At 38.3% G+C, this 20,569-nt stretch overlaps 1 protein-coding gene across 5 annotated transcripts in view; it reads left to right on the top strand.

Moving 5' to 3' along the window:
- The window catches only part of Fbxw7 (F-box and WD repeat domain containing 7), a 163,436-nt gene that overhangs the window by 43,444 nt on the left and 99,423 nt on the right, over positions 1-20,569 (top strand). For 2 of the 5 annotated variants that reach the window (XM_031374223.1, XM_031374222.1), the window contains 3 exons: positions 7,021-7,065; positions 7,191-7,254; positions 11,984-12,097. The exons of 1 other annotated variant lie outside the window; for it this stretch is intronic. In XM_031374223.1, the coding sequence (XP_031230083.1) occupies positions 11,999-12,097 (99 nt within the window). In that variant the 5' untranslated portion in view covers positions 7,021-7,065; positions 7,191-7,254; positions 11,984-11,998. The remainder of the gene's footprint in view (positions 1-7,020; positions 7,066-7,190; positions 7,255-11,983; positions 12,098-20,569) is intronic. 2 more of the 5 variants (XM_031374225.1, XM_031374224.1) reach the window with 1 other exon arrangement.

The following is a 20,569-nucleotide window of genomic DNA, read 5'->3' on the forward strand; positions in this document are numbered from 1 at the left end:
GAAATCCGCCTGCCTCTGCCTCCCAAGTGCTGGGATTAAAGGCGTGCGCCACCACTGCCCGGCTGGCTATTTTCTAATATACTATTTCCTAAAGCTAGTTCCTTATAAGGATGGTTACACTGTAGTCTTACTAATGTATTAAAAGTCTGGTTGTAGCATTTGATTCACCCACTTTGTATATATGGTGTTCACATAACTTAAAGACAGTGCCCTTTCTTTAGTCTTAAACGTCTCTTCCATCTGTTCAAGGTTTTATACCTGTTGTATCATATTTGGTAGTTAACAGTATCATATTGTAATTTACATTTGTTTTCCTAGATGCCCATCTTATTCTCCAGATTAAATTGCTTGAGGTCAAAGAGGAGTTAATTTGGAAGTGTTTTCTGTTCTGTGCCAGCTGAAGTTGACAGTGCTGATCGGAAGTGATCAGTTACGCTTTTGATTTTGAGGGTTGTGTTGTTTCTGAGATATTTAGTAGGCAGCATGGATTTTATACTTTGGTCTTATGGTTAACCACAACAGAATAAAGTATATATTAGTTAGATTCTCAACATCTCTTATAGTTGGATGTACTGTAGGAAAAAACTGAGTCTAGTGATGTTTTAAAGTAAATGCCTTAAAGAAAACCTCATGCTTGTATGATAAAACAGGGAAATATTACAAAATTGAAGTCCCTGAAGCTTCTGATGTTGTAATTTGAACAAAAGGTTGCTTCAGCAGCCACAGCAATAGAGGAGTCGCTTTATTGGCTGAGGCATATTGGTAGCTTTCTTGATCAGAAGTGCTAAGGGTCCTTATTTCAATTCATGATTATGCTAGAGTAGTGCAGTGAGAGCTGTTGACCTGCTCTTAAGCAGAGAATAGAAAGTTTTTACAAGTAGATTAAAGTACATAGAGAGATGTGAGGAGCTAGGTTACCACTACGTGTCTCTAACATGAGGAATTTCATCTTTTTTTATCCAGTCTTAATACAGTTGACCCTCTAACACTTACTAATTGATTCTGAAAACAACAGCTTTAATGGGATGGTTTAATAGAGTTAGGGTAATAGTTGGATTGTTTGTACATCTCTGAGTGCTATTAGATACATAAGAGTGATATGAGATATAGGATTTATTAAACTGGAGACAATGTAATGCCGCACATCTTCCTATTTGTTTTATATGTCCGTGGGCATGACTGTGTGGAGGTCAGGGGACAGTGCTTGGAGAAGTTGGTTCTGCCTTTCCATCATGCAGACCCAGGGGGTTGAACTCAGGTTGTCAGGCTTGGCAGCAAGCATCTTCATCTACATTGAGCTGTCTTTCTGGTCCTTGAACTGTAACTTACCTGTTAGGTTTGTTTGTTTGTTTATATATTTATTTATTTTTAAATTTTACTTTCATTCATAATTTTCTTTCTCTTTCTCTCTTTGTTTTTTTTTTTTTTTTTTTTTTTTTTTTTTTTTTTTTTGTTTTTTGTTTTTTGTTTTTTTGAGACAGCGTTTCTCTATACAGCCCTGACTGTCCTGGAATTCACTCTGTAAACCAAGCTGGCCTTGAACCCAGAAATCCACCTGCCTCTGCCTCCCAAGTGCTGGGATTAAAGGTGTGTGACACCACTGCCCAGCTTCGTTCATAATTTTCAATTGTGTGTATTATGGATGTTTTTCTAGATTGTCAGGTTGTTGTTTTCTCCACATTTCTTTTTATTTTCTTCTCTGCTTTTCTTATTTTTCAGTTCTCTCATGCTTTTATTTTTAACTCATTGTATTTTTCTTAATTTTACTTTCCTGGAGAAGGCTATCCTAGTAAGGCTTCTCACTGCAGTGAGGAAGTACTATAACTAAAAACAACTTGGCAAGGAAAGGGTTTATTTGGCTTTGGGGTTCTGAATCAAAGTCTATTGAGGGAAGCCAAGGCAGGAACTCAAGTAGGACAGAAATGTGGCGGCAGGAGCTGGTGTAGAGTCTATAGAGGAATGTTATTTATTGGCCAGCTTCCCCTGGCTTGCTAGGTCCACTTTCTTATAGAACTTAGGACCACCAGCCTAGGGGTGGTACCACCCACTGTAGGATGGGCCCTCCTCTATTAGTCAGTATTTAAGAAAGCCCAATCAGTGCTTGCATACAGCAATCTTCTGGAGCCATTTTCTCAGTTGAGGCTCCCTCCTCTCCATAAACATGCAGTTTTTTTTTTTATTAAAATTTCTTCTAAATTAAAAAAAAAACCTTTAAAACAGTTCTAATTTTTTTTTTTTTTTTTTTGTTGGTATTTTTGAGACAGGGTTTCTCTGTGTAGCCTTGGCTGTCCTGGAACTCACTCTGTAGACCAGGCTGGCCTCGAACTCAGAAATCCACCTGCCTCTGCCTCCCAAGTGCTGAGATTAAAGGCGTGCACCACCACCGCCCAGCAAAACAGTTCTATTTTTTAAAAAAGTTTTAGTATATCACATTTAAATGGTACTCAAAAATTGGTAGGCTTTTAAATTTATCTATGCATGCACATTGTGGGCAGGGGTTATCCTGGGAAACCAAAAGAGCATTGGGTCTTCTGGGAATTGAGTACATATATGTACTGTGTGATGTTTATGATAGGTAAGGTTAGCACATCTACCTCTATAAACAGTTACCATTTCTTTGTAGTGAAAAACATTCAAAATCCAGCTTTTTTGAAAAATAGGTTATAATGTTGTTCTGTGTAGTAGTTAGGCTACTGTGCAGAGCACCAGAACTTCCAGTTCTGACCCGGAGCCTGGGAAAGTGCTGGGTTGTTAAGTATCAGTGTTTGCTGGTTACGATGCAGGAAGAGTCTCACAAACTTAATGTTGAACAGTGTGTAGCCGCTGAGATAACTGCTTTTCTGCTTTAGTGGACACTCCATGCTTCCATCCTTACAGTCTTCCCGATCTCTCTGTGTTCTCAGAAAACATAAAATTGGGTACTTACCCCTTAACAAGCCCATAATCTGCTTGCTTCTGGGGGCTCTTTAGATAATGCATCATTGGTTTGTTCTCTTGCCTTTGGTCACTGTAGACTCTTAACTTCAAAGTTACAGTGACTTCCCCATTCCCTCCCTCCCTCCCTTTCTTCCTTCCTCCCTGAAGTATAGATCTCTTTGGTGTAAGAGTTCAGTAGTTAATTGTTCTCTCAGGATAACAAATCTCTTATTATGAAGGAGTTTCCCTTTATTGTTATAGGATACCTCTCCAATTAACATTTACATTAAAGGATGCTGATATTTCTCTTAATAATTGAGAGACAACTTCTAAGTAGTATGTTTCATACATGAAGGGAGAATGGAATCTGACTTTTAGAAATCAATTCAGTAGAAGTGTTCCTGTGCACTTTGGTGTCTAAGTGTTGGCATCTGTATTGTGTGACTGTCAGTCTTCTCACAGAACCCTCATAACTCCTGGCTGATTGAGCTTTCTCTACAGGCCATATTCTTATATTCATGTAACATTTTGGTGAGTCTATCTCTAATGAATGCTGGCCCTAGGAGAAACTTAAGTTTCTCAGCATCTGGGGAGTGTTGAGCTTATCTTCAAGGGCTGGGGTTTCAAACAAGTGGGTTTGCAAGTGGTTAAAGTTGTTTGCTGCCAGGTCTGCCAGTCTGAGTTCAACCCTTTGACCTACATGGTGGACAAAGAGAATATACTTTTGTGAATTGTTCTCTGATCTCCATGTGTATCTGTGGAACTTGTGTGCATTTCTATACATGTACATGCACACACTAAACAAAATGTTAAAAGAAAGCAAAACATGTAACAGTCCATGAGAAAAAAGTAGGTGTCTTTATTTTCAAATGTGTTAAAAACTTCAAATTGAATCAGGATGCTAATTTAGTTTAGAGAGAAATAGAAATTGTTTACATTAAGAGACAAATGGAAAAGTAATTAAAAAGAAATGACACTGCTTATATTTCAAATAAAGAAGATACTGTGTCAATATTAAATAGAATTTTAGGGGTATAAGAATATTTATTTGTAAAGCAGGTTCAAAAGACTTTTTTTTTTTTAAAAAGGCATTAGTTAGAAAAACACGCAGTTTGCAAAACAATAGGACTGAGTGGTTTTCTTTAAAGGTTTTACAAATCCTTGGCATGACCACCATCACTATTAATTCTTTATATATGTGCTGGATTATATATTTATAATTTTGTTTATGTGTATATGTGCATGCCACAGTGCATGTTTGTGTAGAGGTCAGAAGACATGGTTCAGGAGTTGGTTCTAACTTTCCACTGTGGATTCTGGGGATCAAATAAGCCAGACTTGCATAGTAAAGTTCTCACCTACTAAGCCATCTTACTGGCCCATATGTTTGTGGATTTGACCTGTCAGAGTGTAGATGAGAGTAGGGTGGGGTGGGGTGAATAAAATATGGAGTGTAAGTAAATAAATAAATAAAAAGTATTAGCAAAACTTAGTGTTAAATGGTGGAGCTGTAGTGTGCTTGCCTTGCATACATGACATCCTAGGTTCACCCCGTCCCTCCAAGAAACTATTGACAAATGGAGCTGGGGAGATCACTCAGTCAGAGTGCTTTGTAGCACAAACATGAACCAGTAGTGCCCGTGTACCCTTGTGACCCTAGTGCTTGGGGCAAGGGTCAGTTGGAGACAGAAGGATGTCTGGAACTTGCTGGCCTATTAGCTTAGCCAAAAAAGCAGCAAGCTCCAGGTTCAGTGAGGGATCCTGTCTTAAGGGGCTAAGGCAGAGTTGACAGAGAGGATGGATACCTACGGGGCTGCCAGATTTCAGATCAGTGTTTTATATGTCACTAGTTTGATAGTCTAAACTTGTTTTATTGAAAACATATTTGTCAACTCTTTCTGTTTTAGGAAAGTAAACTTGAAAAATTGTAAGTAGAGTTGAACTTTTTTTTTCATCTGTCGCTATATTTTCAAAAAGTGAAACCCAGCCTAGATAGATGCAGATCTCCATTCTTAAGAAGCCTCCCTGTGCCTTCCAGTAGGTAGTAACTCCTACATCAGAAAGGTGCTTACTCTGTGGCTTCATCCTAAGTGTGTGCTTGTTTAGGTTTTTATTTCACAGTCTTAATTTAGTTTCTGTTATATGACTGTACTGCAGTTATGCCCCCTTCTTTCTGCTAATACTTGGATTCTGTACAGTTTGGGGTTCATAAGGATAATTTTGCTATGACAGTTCATCTCTCTCTTTGTATGCTCATATTCACTGTTGGTAGTGGGATGTCTACGAGAGGTGTTATTTGGTCAGTGGAAGTGTGTATCTCTGTACCATTTTACGTGTCTTTTTCCAGAGGATAAAAATACCAGTTGGCAGCACATGCATATGCTTGCTTGCAATTAATATTATGTAGTTTTAAAATAAACAAAATACTTTGGTCTGCAGTAGTATCTCACTGTGATGACAATCTGTATTTTCCTGATTATGTTGAGTATGATTTTTAGAATTTTTATTAGAGTCTTAGGCTATCCTAAAATTAGATTGTCATTTTCTTTTTAAAAAACATTTCATTTTTGCTTGTGTGTATACATATATGTGTTTGTGTGTGGGTTGTGCATGTGAGTGCAGGTGCCGGCACAGTACAGGAGGATCTTGGACTTTATGTAGCTAGAGTTATAAGGGGGGTCTCTGAGCTACTGTGGGTGCTAGGAACTGAGCTGAGGTGCTCTGGAAAAGCAGGAAGTGCCCTGACCACAGAGCTGTCTCTCTAGCATCAGTTGCCATTTTCTTGATGATTTGAAATTGTTTTCAATATATGTTTTGGATATGAACATATTTGGTTGTACATGTGCCTTATCAGAGTTCTGTATCCTTAGCCTGCATTTTCAGCTTTTCATAACGAATATTGAATTATAACAATCCATTTTTTTTCCCATGTGTGCCATTTAAGAAATCTTTGCCCAATTTGAAAAAGTTAGAACCATTTCTGGTCATCTTCTAAAAACTTTATGGTCCTAAATTTTCTGTTTAAGCTTCTAATATCCCCTTTTCTTTCTATATTTCCCATGGTCTGGGGTTAGATGCTGTCAATCTCAGTGCTCTTGATTTTAGCACAGGTAGATTGAGGAAATGTATTGGTATGACTTAATGACACATTTATTTAATTTGGTGTGCGTGCATGTCTGTGCTGAGTGCATACATGTGGTGGTGGTCAGAGGACAACAGGATAGGTTACTTCATCCTCATGGGCTCTACACATGGGATTGAGGTCATCAGACCTGGCGTCTAGGTAGGGTCTTTACCTGATTACCCATCTTGCCAGCCCAAGAAACATTTTACTTTTGTAAATGGTAGTATAGTTTTTAGATGGTAGTGTTTGTGTTGTTAATGAACTGGTTAAATCTGGTGAGTCTGTAAAAGGAATTTTAAAAGTTTTTCCACTTTGACTAAGAGGCAGTCAGGTTCTATATTACATTATACTACATTCTTTTGAATCTAATGATGGTGGTGATAGAAGATGTGTGTTTTTTGTTTTTGTTTTTTTGAGGTAGTGTCTAGCCCAGGCTGGCCTTGAGCTTCCTATTGAACTCCTGATCTTCTTGTGTGCACTTCTGAGGACCCATACTCAGCTTATAATGGTAGTGAAAACACAAACTGTGCAGCTTAGTACAGCTGCTGTGTTTAAGCAGATGACGTAGTCGCTGTTAAGCATGAAGTGATTAACAACAAGAAGATAACTCTATGCTTTGTAAAGGCCCAAGTGAAGTGCCTGGCAAATAGTAAGCTCCATAAATATTATTTAGAAATCCTGGATTTTTGAACCTATTTAAACTTGAAACCTGACTGAGAAGACTTGTGCTGTAGTTGTTTTTATTAAGTAAAATGACTTAAATCTAACTTTTATAAGTAGTAAAATCAACTTGCCAGCTTATACATATCTTTTTGCTTTGGATAATATATTCTAGTAGTTTAAACTTTGCCAATGTTTTTGTAGTTTATCATCTCTTCCATGTATTATGTATACAAGTTATTTTTAAGATCATGAAAACTTTAGGCAGACTATGTTTAACTCTGACATTGAATAATTAGTTTTTACTTTTTATTATTCAGGAAATCTCAGCTATCGAGACTTTTAAAAGGCTCTCTAAGTATTTGGTAAGTGCTTGATTTCTGTGTACTTTTGCATGTTTCCTAGATTTATGTATATGCTACATGAACCCCTCTTGACAGCAGTAAGTTAAATTACAATAAGAATTATATTTGTTTTCATTTTTACCTAGGTACAAGAATTTCTTCTCTTTATATCTTTTGTGATCCCTCTACACATTGTGTCTAGACAATCAGGTTAGTAAGTAGGAATGGTAATTTATGAATTAACTAAGACTTTTTCTGCCTTAGATTTTATAATAATTGTCTATTAATTGCCAAAACATGCAAATGATGATGATGATTTTTACTGTTTGTGGCTGTCTCTTAATGTATTAAGTCTTGTTTATTGCAATGTGTTTTTGCACCGTTATTGTGGGTTGGTATCTATGCTGTTTCCAATCTGGATTACTGTAATTTCTCTGTTCTAAGATTAAAATGAAAACTTCTGTTTGTAGTTGCCTCTAATTAAGAATCTGGTAAGTTAATCATTTTACTAGGGTAAGCTGTCCCCTTCCACCACCCTGTGTACATAGTATATGTATGTGGTGTATGTATGTGTGCACATGTGAGTACAGGTATGTGCATATGCATGCTGAAGCCAGAGGAAGATGTCAGGTGTCTTGCTTTATCATCTTCTACCTTGTTCTCTTGAGACGGGGTCTCACTGAAACTCTGGCTCACCATCTTTTGGCCAAGCTAGCTGGCCAGCAAGCCCTAACAACATTTTGTGTCCTTCATCCTAGTGGTGGAGTTACAGGGCTACCTGACCATGCCTAGCTTTTATGTGCATGCTGGGAACCAAAACCTAGGTTCCCATGCTTGCATAGCAAGCACCTTAAGTCAACAAGCTATTTCCCTAGCCCATCTCTTGTTCCTGCTTCTTTTAGGCTGGTTCCTTCCTGTCCATTCATGCATCTCCCCATACACGCATTCTGTGTATCCTGCACATGAAAGAAAGCAGGGGATAGTTTCTCTTCCCTGATTTTAGCACAGTCATTGTTAACATGATTTTATTTCTACCCAGTTTCTTAGTGTATCTTTATTCTTCCTTATAGCTGAGGGAAAAGACCCCTCATAGTGCATGTGTGCATGTTTCTCCATCCTTTCATTCATGTGTTGCATGGTGGCTATGAACAGCACTGCAGCAAACACTGATGTGCATTGGCACTGTGCTGTGCTGGCTGGTTCTTTTAGCTATGTGTCTAGGAGTGGAATAACTGGAACACAAGGGGTTCTAGTCGTAGGTTTTTTTTTTTTTGAGGATCCTCTGTACTGATTTCCATAGTAGTTACACCAGATTATACTTTATACTAGCAGTGTATAAAGCATTCCTTTTTAATAGTGAAAAATTTTAAAGTGATTCAGTGTTCTATAAAATGGGATAAATGCTGAGATATCCAATAATCAAGTACCATGGTATAGTTTGTGGTTGTTTTAAATATAACCACACAAAAATGTTTATCTCTCTAGCTAATGGAGAGTCTCTAGGTACATAAAGTGGGAAAAACATCATTTTTTGTATTAAAGTGTTTACTGTATTTGACCAGACAATATTTCCATAGCAATCACAGCACATGCGTATATGATCACCAGTTCATCTTGTGTTTGGCACACACTTGCAGCATATTCAGGAACAACTAACAGATCAAAGATTCCTGTGCAGATTTCCACTCTGTATCCGGTGTGGCGGTTCATCTCTGGAGTATATCACACAGAAGGGCTAGTTTGGCCCTCTCCTACATGTGAACCAACTGTCATCATTGGAGGATTTTGGAGGATATCTCATCTTAAATGTATTTGTGACAGTTTTGTTGTCATACAGTTTACACACCAGAAAATCAAAACAGGTTTCACACCAGAAAACCTCACACGTGTACTTTTCAGTGATTCTGAGTTTGTTAGGTCTGCACTCCTCACAACCACTCAGGCGCGGGGTGGGGTGAGTGTGGGTGGGGTTTCCTTACCCTCTAAGCCCATCTCCTTCTCTTGACAAATGATAGGCTTTCTGCTTGAGAGTTTGCCTGTTTTGGATATTTATAAAAATGCACCACATAGTATTTGTTCTTTTGTGCCTGGCTTCATTCACTTAGCACAGTATTTTCAGCATCATATGCTATGTGTCATATCAGTACTTTAATTCATTTTATGACTTGGTATTCCTTTGTATGCCACATTTTACTTATTCATTCATCAATTGATAGAGCTACTTTTTTGGTTGTTTAGGAATGTGTATTGTAAACTTGTGTGAATATATATTTTCATTTCTTTTGAGCATGTGTGAATGGGGTAGGATTGATAATTAATCCCTTGTGTTCTTCAAGTAGTGGTCAAAGCAGCAATACACAAGGATCCTAGTTTTTCCACATCCTCATGGGCGGTCATGTGTGTGCTTTAGTCTTCCTGCTTGGTATGAAAGGATACTTCATTGCGGGTGCGCTCGTGTGCTTACTAGCCATTTGTTATCTCTGAAGAAAGTCATTCAAGCTTTTTGCTGATTTTTTCAGAGCAAATACTTTTTAATGTTGAATTGTAATCATTCTTTGTAAGTTGTGACTAGTAGATCTTTATTAAATATGTGAGTTCCAAGTATTTTCTTCTGTTCTGTGGATTATCCTTTTAGTTTGAAAAAAAAAAAAGGCATTGGAAGAAATGATTGATTTTTGTTTTTTCAGATGGGTTTCTCTGTGTAGCCCTGTCTATCCTGGAACTCAGTCTGTAGACCAGGCTGGCAACCTCAGAGATCTAACAGCTCTGCCTCCTGAGTGCTGGCTTTAAAGGTGTGTGCCACCATTGCCAGAATGAAATATTTTAGTCTTGATGGAGCTTAGCTTTCATTTTGCTTTGTGAGTGGCACAAAGTTACAAGTTCATTTTTAAATGTCATTATTGATAGTTTAGGTCTGTGGTAGACTTCATCATAGGTCCATAAAGAACACTGGCATTTCTTGTATCTGAGCACAAAGGAAAGAGTTTCTGTTGTATTTGTCTCTCAGTTCCCCGTGTATTTGTTTCCAGTAACCTATGTTTGACTCTATTACTTGATACCAGACCCTACCTGCCCTTGGGGGTTGGAGGTGAGGTGGCGCAGAGTCAACAACACTGACTCCAGGAACAGGTGAGAAACACTGCAGCAAGCTCATCTGAACATGTAGCAAGCTCCTTTAATACCCTCACCCACATGCCATTCCTGATTGGCTGGCATTCATTGTCCCAGCAATCCTTGGTCTCTCAGGCAGTCCTCAGTTAGGTCCCGCTGCAGAAGATGCTTTTGCAGCTGTGCGACCCCTGCATTTACATAGAGGTGGCCCCACTGTTCCTGCTCCAGTTACTATATCCGAGTCTGTGTTGGTTGTGTTAGTTCCCCCTCCTGAGATGAGACAGGGTCTCGCTGTGCACTGCTGCCAGGTCATGGATATCCCTGCTTCCTAAGTACCGGGGTTTTGAAGTTTTGTTTGCATGCCTGTGATTTCTGTTCTTGAAAGAAATAGAGTCATATGAGATTTATCCTTGTTACTTTTTGGCTGAGAATGATTTTTGATTTGGCATGTGGCCAAAAGCTTTTTTTAGGGCATCATAGAACACAGGGCTGATAGAAGAAATGCTGGGAAGAAGCTCTGAGGCAAGATGACATCAGAGGATGTGAGCCATGTATCTGAGTACCATCTCTGCCCAGTTCTTTCACTGACTACTATAAACTACTCAGGTGCCAGGGTAATGTCCCGAGTATCAGGCTGATAGATAGGAAGGTGTGGCCCAGAGGTGAAGGAACTGAGCACAGGCAGTAGCTGCATGCTGCAAAGGACAGTTAGGCATTCCCACCAACAACACTAAAACCAGAAGTTCCTCTGAAATATTTTAGCTAAGTCTAGATAGACTGTTACGTTATTTACATAAGGAATCCTGTTTTCAAAGGACTCAAGAAGAATGCTTAGGAGTGAATAGATAAAAGCATAGAGGCACTTTAAGGATTGCAGGAGAGAGTTTTAGGGCTGTCTGGAAGGAGAGCTAATTAAGTAAGCAAAACAAGTGTTTAGCAGTGAGGAGAGTCAATTAACTTAGAGTAATAAAAGTCATCAACTGGAAGGATGGGGAGGATAAAGGATGGAGAGCCCGAGTGAGGGGCCTGCGAGAGGATTGCTAGCTGTGTGAAGTCACATGAGGATAAATAATGGCTGCAGACTCAATTCAGTGGGAAGTGTCAGCCTACAAAACAAGAAAGTTCAGGCAGAACCAACATAAAAGAATCTGCATTTAGCCATGTAAGCGGTCAAGCTACTCAGTTGTAGAGAAAATTTTGAAAGCACTAATAAAGAAAGAAGTTATCATGTTGGCTAGATGAGGCACTAGACATTCAGTGATTTGAAAGAAAAGCTATCAGATGCGAATTCTGTATATCCCATAACTTGAAAGTAAAGCAAAGTCATGTTCAGATAGAGAAACATGGTGTTTTCTATCATCTCAACACAGTTATGAATTGTTGTAGAGGAACTCCATCAGTTTGAAGGGAAATAGCCCCAGAAGTCATATCAAAGCTAGTAAATATGTAATTTACTATAATTTTTCTAATTATAAAAAGCTGTATGATTTTCCTTACTGTAAAAATAACAAACTATAATACTATATTGTTGACTAAATGTGTACATGAAAACATCAGATTATACTGTTTCTTTTTGACTAAATTTGGATTTTTTTTTGTTGTTGTTGAGGATCTTTATAGTGCTTTTGCTTATTTGAATGTATCTCCTGTGTGAACTGTCACTCTTAATAAGACATACTGTGACAAATGGATGTTAAATGATACTTAGTCTTTCAATATCTCAAATCTATTTAGGTCTTTAATTACATTTCAGGTTACTTAGTAGTAGCACATTGTCACTTTGAAATGTGAGAATTTTATAACAAATCTGCCATTTTAATTATTTCAGGTAGGTCCTTCAGTGATGTTGATCACATTTACACTGCGGTCGGTATGCAGTGTGAATGCCTCTCACTGCCTGTTGCAGAACTTTCTCCTTACTCCACCAGAAACTGTGTACCCAGTAAGCCACAATCCTGCAGTTCCTCTTTTTTAATTAAGTGTTATTAGATTGTCTGTTTGAGCCACAAGAGCACTGAATTCTCACGAGCTGTTCAGACAGCTGTTTGCAAACTCTTCTCAGTTTGTGACTGATTCTTCAAAGGTCTTTTATTAGTTTGGAGGTCACTTTATATTTTTGCTTTTACATTTCATAACTTTTAGCAATTCTTTTAGCATCTCTGTATTTAGCCTAGTCAGGGTTCTCTAGAGTCACAGAACTTACAGATTGTCTCTATATATTAAGGGAAATTACTGGAATGACAGCTAACCCAAAAGTGAGCAGCTGTGAATGAGAATTCCAAGAATCTAGTAGTCACTCAATCCCACGAGGCTAGGTATTTCAGCTGGTCTTCTATATAAGCTGGAATCCTGAACAAGTAGGTTCCAACAGATGTGCTGGCGAGTAAGTGCAAATAGGCAAAGAAAAAACTGAACCCTTCTTCCATTGTCCTCAGGAGGCCTCCAGCAGAGGGCATGGCCCAGTGTAAAGTATAGATCACCACACCTGGATTTGAAACTTGCTCTGTCCCAGACTGCCCTTGAACTTGGAAATCTGCGTGCCTGTCTCCTGGGATTAAAGGCATGTACTACCTTGCTTGGGCCTAAGCTTTTTATGGCCGCTATTCCTCAAAATCTGGATCAAAAGCGAGTATTATCCCATGCTAGGCTCTGGGCCAAAAGCCTGTGTCTTCCAACCTCAGGATCTGGATCACAGATGTACCCTCCATTTCTGGATTGTAGTTCATTCCAGATGTGGTCACATTAACGACCAGGAATAGCCATTACACCCTAATAGCCCCAAATTCATTGCATAGACCAGGCCTCAAATTTGGATTGCATCTGCTACCCTAGACTCCTGAGGGCTGCATTGCTAGCATGTACCACCATGCCTGACTTTACATATATATTTTTGTTTTTCTCTTGTATTTTGGAAGACTGAGTAATGGCTCCCCAAATATGTCTACATCCTAATTTTCAAAAGCTGTGTTGTGCCTTGTCCTGAAGGAACTGTGTATGTGGTTAAGAATGTTAAAATGAAGAGGCCAGGGAAGAGGAGGAGATGAGAAAAAGATGCATGGGTGGCAGTGTGCTTTGAAGGAGGAAAAAGGGACCAGTAATCTGGGGAATTGAGTAAGCTTTCTGCACTCGATAAGAGTAAAAAGAACAAGTTAACTCTACCTTCCAGTTAAAAGTTAAATTGAATTCATGATGGAAATTTATTTAGAATAATATATTAGTCCATTTAGATTAGCTTACTTATTGAGGAAGATTATTTGGAAACTGGAAGTATCAAAAGTTACCATTTAAAATGATCCTAAAAACAAAGTACTTCAGGATCATTTTAAATGGTAACTTTTGATAATGGCTAAACGAGTACATTTGAATTATAAAATCCATACATTCAGCTCTTACCTGCCTTTAGAACCTTTACATTGTGATCTTGTTTGCTTGTTTTCTGATGGAATCGTATTTAAGAATATAATTACTGTGTTTTTAGCCATCACTACATTGAAATTCAGGATTTAAGTTTAAAATGTAATGTTACTTAGACTGGAATTACTAAACATTACAGTTCCCTCTTCTGTCACTTCAGAGTTACTGCACCATGCTTAGCCTGTTGGATTCCTTTCAATAGCTGACCAGAATTACCAGGAAACTGTGTACCAGTTATCTTGTTAGTATTTCTTTAATAGTTGAATTTAGAATATTGCCAAAAGTTATTTGTAGTGAATATTGGAGGTTAGGTAACAAAACAAGGAACACAGTGTAAAACATTGTACAACTGGCAGCATCAGTAGGTTTCTGCTGGACAGGGCAGGGGATCTAGGTACCCAGTGGGGTAGATTAAGGTGAAAGAAGAAGCGGGTGGAACAGAGTGCTACTCCATCCATCTGCTCAGTAACTATAAAAGATGTTTTTGAGACAATATGGAGAATTTGACTATTGACTGGTGTTAATAGAAATGGGGTTAATGTGAAGATCTGATCGTGTGGTGATTCTGTGAGTAAGAGAGGCACTTCTGAAGTGTGTGTGTGTGTGTGTGTGTGTGTGTGTGTGTGTGTGTGTAAAGTATGTAGGCATGGTATGTGGGACTTTTTATTTATTTATATATTTATTTATTATATTTTATTTATATATATACATATTTATTTAAAATATCTGCAAGGAAGAATAAGTCAATGTGAAATTTTGAGTTGAATACAGGTATAATATTATATAAAAAATAATTACTTTTTTTTTATGTATATTGGAAACTTTTCATGTAGAAATTTCAGGTTTTTACCTATGGACTGTTTTGCTGGTACTGCTCCTCTCCTAGCATTTACAAGTCTCCTGAGATATTGGAGAGCTTTACTTAAATTTTTGTTGCAGAAATGGGGCTCTTGTAAACCATTTAACCTTTCCTTCTGTATTTTCTTCTTGCTGTCTGTCACCATTGATTGTAGTGATTATCCTGGTTGTTACATCTTTTACTTTTAAACTTTCTTTTGTCTTTGTTTGGGGAATATAAATTTAATTCTGGTGGAAGAGATTTGTGTTTGTTGCAGTACCTTCATTACTCTTAGTTGCATAACATATTAGATGCTTAGTAAATACTTGAGTGATTGTGTGACTGGGAATTAGTTCTAGAAGGACATGGACTTTGGTCAAGGACAGAGCCAAAGAGAATGTTTTTGAATCTTATGGGGCTATGGAAAACTTAACCTTTGAGGAAAATGAGGGCTAATGTGTACAGGTTTGGAAGAGGAAGTCACCACCTCCTGTTTCTTCACTCTAAAACCTTGATAGATATGTCATACATTCAACATAGTCTCAACAACAGGAATTACTCTTACTCTAAGTTATTGTGCTGTATTTTTCCCAATTGTCTTCAAAATGATTTTTTGAGACAAATCTTATTCTGATTTCCAACTTAGATGGAAGTGGTCCTCCTGCCCAGTCTCTCAGCTCTCTGGGACTTCCTGGCTGTGCTGCCGTGAACGTCCTTATTTTTTCTGTGTGAGTGTTTGGCCTGCATGCGTATCTTTGTACCTCCTGAATCTGGTGTCTGTGAAGGCCAGAAGAAGGGATTAGTACAGATGGTTGTGAGCTGCCATTTGGGTGCTGAGAATTGGGTCCTCTGGACAAATAGAACAGCCAGTGCTTTATCCTGAGCCATCTCTCTAGCCTTGAATGACTAACATACACAAATGAAATAAGAAGGATGGCATTGTGTTTCATTTTTGTAAATGTATTTAAGGTCTGGCTTGAAATATGTTTTAGCTTCTATGACATAGGCTGTAATATGTAAACTTCTCAGGTAAATAACTACAACATAGATCGAGAGTGGCAGACTAAGCAACATCCTTGTAGTATTAAAAACAGTTTTGGTCTTGTGTATTCCATGTAAGAATCCCATTGCTGGAGTGAATAGTTTCTTACTGGGATACTGTTTATGAACAGCATGCTCTGTTTGTAAATGGAAGAGTTATTGTTTAAAGATACATCATTGTTTAAGGATATACCAGAACTAGTTTGGCGAATTTATATTTGAGATATTTTTCTTAAGGACTATTGACAGTAGCTTGTGTTTACTTATACAGATAAAAATGGGCCAAAGAGTGTCCTGTTACAAAGTTGTGTTTGTAGTTTTCGGAGGATGGATGGACAGATGGATAGATGGATGGATGAGTAGACTGATGGACAGATGGGTGGATGGAGGGAACAAAGGAGGGTGCTGGAGATCTAGCCAAGGGCCTTGTGCATGCTAGGCAAACACTCCAGACTACTACGTTTCCTCAAGAATTGAATTAATTCAGTATATATACAATATTTAACTTTTCAAAGTAAGAATTTGACATGAGTTATTTATAATTAAGAAGGAAACTAGTTAAGTTTATTGAAGTAATCATGAGGACTGAGAATGTGGTTATGATGGTTTGAATGAGAATGGTTCTCAATGATTCATACTTGAAAGCTTGGTCCTTAGTAGGTGAAACTGCTTAGGAAGGGTTAGGTGCTGTGGGTTTTGTTGGAGGAGCTGTGTCACTGGGGGTTGGGCTCTGAGGTTTCAAAAGCCAAGACCGGGACCAGTGTCTCTCTCTGCCTCAAACCTGTTGACAAGATACAATCTGTCAGCTACTTTTCCAGGGCCATGCCTGCGTGCTGTCATGCTTCATGTCATAATAGTCATGAGCTCACCATCTGAAATTAAGCGAGCCCCAAGTTAAGTTCTTGTAAAAGCTGTTTTGGTCCTGTGTCACCTCAGTACAGTAGAGCAGTAATGTTGCTCTAATACAGTGGTACATTACTTGCTTGCCATACTTAAAGCCCTGGGTTCCAGCCTTAGCACCACACAGAAAAGTCATACTTTTATTATTGATCAAATATTAATACATAATGTGTTCTCTACTTTTTAAAACAGGTCTATAGGAAGACTTGATTGAATATTCACTGCCTTTCCCCCCAGAACAGTATTATGCTCATTTTTCTAACATTTAATAAATGTTTACTTCTGTTGGTTAGTCCTCAAGTTCTGTCTGTATGCAACCTAGTGATCAATAGAACATTGAATTAGCTAACAGGGAAGAAAAATGATAAATAATGAAAATAACCATTATTGCTTACATTCTTTTTTTTGTTAGAACTAATTTAAGAGCTACGGGATATTGGGGTGGTATAGGGAGTGAGGCTGATGAAGCATTTCATGCGTTTGGGTATTTTCTTTTAGGCCTGTGTAGAAGCGACAGCGATGCCGAGGCAGCTCAGATACCTTGCTTCCATTGATAGCAGCATTTGCTGGGGACTTTAAATTGATTCTTGCTTTATTTTACTCACAGTGATGTATGTCTCTATTCTGAGAATATTCTACATTTATTGGCAGTGTAAATTATGTTAGGTGTTAATGCTTGGTACTGGTTCTTTTACTAGCATAATACTTTAAATAATTTTTTGTTACCTTCTTTAGCTTTCCTACCTCCCGTATTTGCTCGAGGAGTTTATCAGCAGCAGTTAAGACCCTACCCTAATGTCTCTGATGAGCATCTCAAAAGGTAGCAACATGGCTAAAGCTTGATTTTACAAGTTCTGTTACTGCCATTTTAGACACTTAGGCTGGTAGTGCCTTGCCTTGTCTATGTACTGTGTTCTTTGGCTTGTAAAGCAGCAGCACAAGAAAGTAGACTTAATGGCAGTCCAGCTCAGTTGCATCTACAGCTGAGGATTTATCTTCTGTTTAGCATGCAATGTTTTCAGCGGACGAGGACAATGTTACTGAATTGTTTTGCTTGTTTCTTTCTGTAGTCTTTATTTCCAAAATGTTGGGATTTTTTTTCCCCTGTGAAGTGCATGCCTGTTTCTGGGTAAAAAACTGATTTAAGTAGAACATAAGTCTAAAGGACAGTGCAAGGTGAAGGCAGAAAGAGTACTGACTCTTCATAGCTCTAAAGCAGGGGAGGGGCTGAGCATGAGATACACACACACACAGATGCAGAGCAGGGGAGGGACTGAGCGTGACACACACACACAGATGCAGAGCAGGGGAGGGACTGAGTGTGAGACACACAGATGCAGAGCAGGGGAGGGACTGAGTGTGAGACACACAGATGCAGAGCAGGGGAGGGGCTGAGCGTGAGACACACACACAGATGCAGAGCCTTTCAGTGCCTCAAACATAGGCTCTTCTATAGAAGGTATTTTGTTATTTTTAGTTTCCTTTTTCTTTTTTTTTAAAGGTGTGTTAAAAAGAGTTGACATCATTGGTATCTGAATGTTCATTAAATTATTTTGAATATGATTATTTAAGAAGACTAACATGTTTGTATTAATGTGGCTCTCTTATAATTCAGAAAGGATTATAATTACTGGATGCAGCAAGTAACTCTGTTACCAGGAAGGGTAGAGTGTTTTAAGTATAAAGTTGTAGGGGATGACTAACACCTTCAGTACTGATTGCTTATGTTTTCAGTGTGGTTTTCAGGTTCTGAACTTTCTCTGTCTACTGAAATGCAAATGGCCCAGGGAAAGATGCCTCATAGGTTTTGATGGCTTTTAGTTATTGCAAATACAGTCCATAGCCACATCCTTTTCTTCTCAGTAAACCTCGGAACACTTATGACAGCAGGGGTTCCACGGCTCACCTTGCTGCTTGTCTCATCCTTTTCTGTAGTGAAATTCTGCAGATTCCTTGTCGTTACTCCTCAGGTCCAAGTTCAGCATGCAGAGGGAATTTCTTACTTTTCATATTGTATTCAGCTATCCTCCTGCCTCTCCCACCACTATTCAAAGATTTGTGCTAGCTACTGTCTACATTGTATTATTTTAAAAAAAGATGTAAGCCCATGTTTTCTGCTTCTCATTGGGTTTAGGTTGACTATCAAGACTGAGAACAGTTCTGTCTGTAACGGTCGTAGAGAAGTAAAGCGAGTGGTTATTCTTACTGTGAGTGCTTGGCAGGCGTCTTAAGTGTAGAGTCAGAGGTCATCAGTTCTGAATGCTGAGCTAGAGTCTGTCCAGTAATTTGCTCCCTTTGTTTCTTAGAGCAGTGCTGCAGCAGTTCTCTCCGGATTCTGAGGCTTTCTTGAACAGTGTAGGAACAGCGAGGGGTGGGGCTCTTTCCGGTTGGCTGTTGGAAAAAGCGTCCATTTACAGAGGGAACAGGTTGGATAGGCTGAGCTGAAGGCGTAGGCAAACAGATCCAAAACTGATGGAAGACAGAAAGAGTGGTTAGTATGTTTTGGGGTGCCTTGAGCTTGCTTCTTTGCTAAGTTCTTGAGCTTTAATATAAACACGTTGAAATATTAAAGCACTTTACATTCTTTGTGTAGTAGCCCAGAGACTCATGCTTTTCCCAGAGTTTCTTGGTAATGAGTTTGTGGCTGCTATCGTCTATAGTAAAGTTGATTTTTCATTTGTTTTTAATTTGCTTTTAGCAGTGTTTCTTTCAGCCAGAGAGCTGCAGAATGAGTCAGTTAGCCAGTTTTAGTATATATAGAACATTACTAGTTGTGATTTTTTAAAGCCAAATTCTCTTTTAATGATCAAGTCAATGTGTGGCTGTGGCTGCAGCAACATTATTTCTTTTTTAATGAAGAGGTTGAACTGTTCGACTTGCTGCTCCAATCTGTTCCCTTGTAGCTATACATCAGAACAGTTGCAGAGATTTTCCATCGAATGTCCCAGGCAACTAAAGGTAACTACATAGATTTATTTCGACTAAGAATATACAGTTAAAATGGCTGCATTATAAGTAGGACCAAATGATTAAACATAAAAGACCAATTAAGATGTTCTTAGCAGTTTTCTTGACCTTGCAGTAGCTATCCAATATCATTTTGTCATCATCAGATTGTGGCAGTGGAAATGTACTGCAGTAATTGATTTTGTAATAGGATCAGGTGATTTACCAGCGGCACTGAGAACCACTTGCTTGCTCTGAGTGTGCGGCACTCTAATGGCTGTGTGATTGCAGCCTAGAGCTGATGTGAGGCGCCTGGCCACCACAGTAGCACATTTACTTTAGAAATCACAGGAGTACTAGGAGTTTCTTGTTTGCTATCTGTGCTGTTAGTTTTACTTGAGTGTTCATGTGAAATATTAGAAATTACGATTTTCTTTTTCACCCACCAGTTCATAAAAAGTTTATTGGTTTGACTGACCCTAAAGATAACAAAACACAGTCTCCTCTCTCTTCTGAGCTCAGCAACAACATACTGTGCTGGGGACCATGAGGACACGTGTCTAAAACATGAGCTGTTGTTAACTATTATACATTGTCTGAGTTAAACGAAATACTATTAACACCTGCAAATCTCATCACATTTCAACTCTAGCTGTATGGTAATACTGGGACTAGAGGAAACTATTGACCCAGAGAGTTACTAGAAAATTGTTTTGTATCTTAATTTTGGTGTTTTGATTTCTCAGTGGTTTATTTAGGAAATTTGTAACTGTATAATTTCTTAGAAATATCCAGAAAAACAGTAAGGGCTAGTGTAATATTTAATGATACTACAAATTAATAACTTGATACCCAATATTGATTAATATCCAAAATTTATAAGGGGTATGTTTTAATAATTTTGTTTTTGCCTTCTTTAATAATTTTGTTTTGTCTTTTAATAATTTTATTTTATATTTGTCTTTAAAGCAAATAATTGGTTATAAATAGGTGTGTCCAGAGTGCGTTCCTGATACAGAGTGCACCTGCTGTTGTAAGGACATGAGACCCTATGTTGAGATCCTGGCTGCTGAGATTTTGCTGCAATGAGCTTTTGCCTAGCTTTGTTGTATTAGTGGGAAAAAAAAAGATACAATCTCTTCCCCCTCACTCCTTCCCTTGCCAGAACCACTAACTCTGTGTTCAGTATGTAGTAGTGTTTTGTACAGAACCACACATACAGAGATGATGACTTTTCTGTCATATCAGTTAAGATAATAATAGTATTAAAAATTA

This window comes from Mastomys coucha, unplaced genomic scaffold, assembly GCF_008632895.1.
Source record: "Mastomys coucha isolate ucsf_1 unplaced genomic scaffold, UCSF_Mcou_1 pScaffold16, whole genome shotgun sequence".
Classification (NCBI taxonomy): domain Eukaryota; kingdom Metazoa; phylum Chordata; class Mammalia; order Rodentia; family Muridae; genus Mastomys; species Mastomys coucha.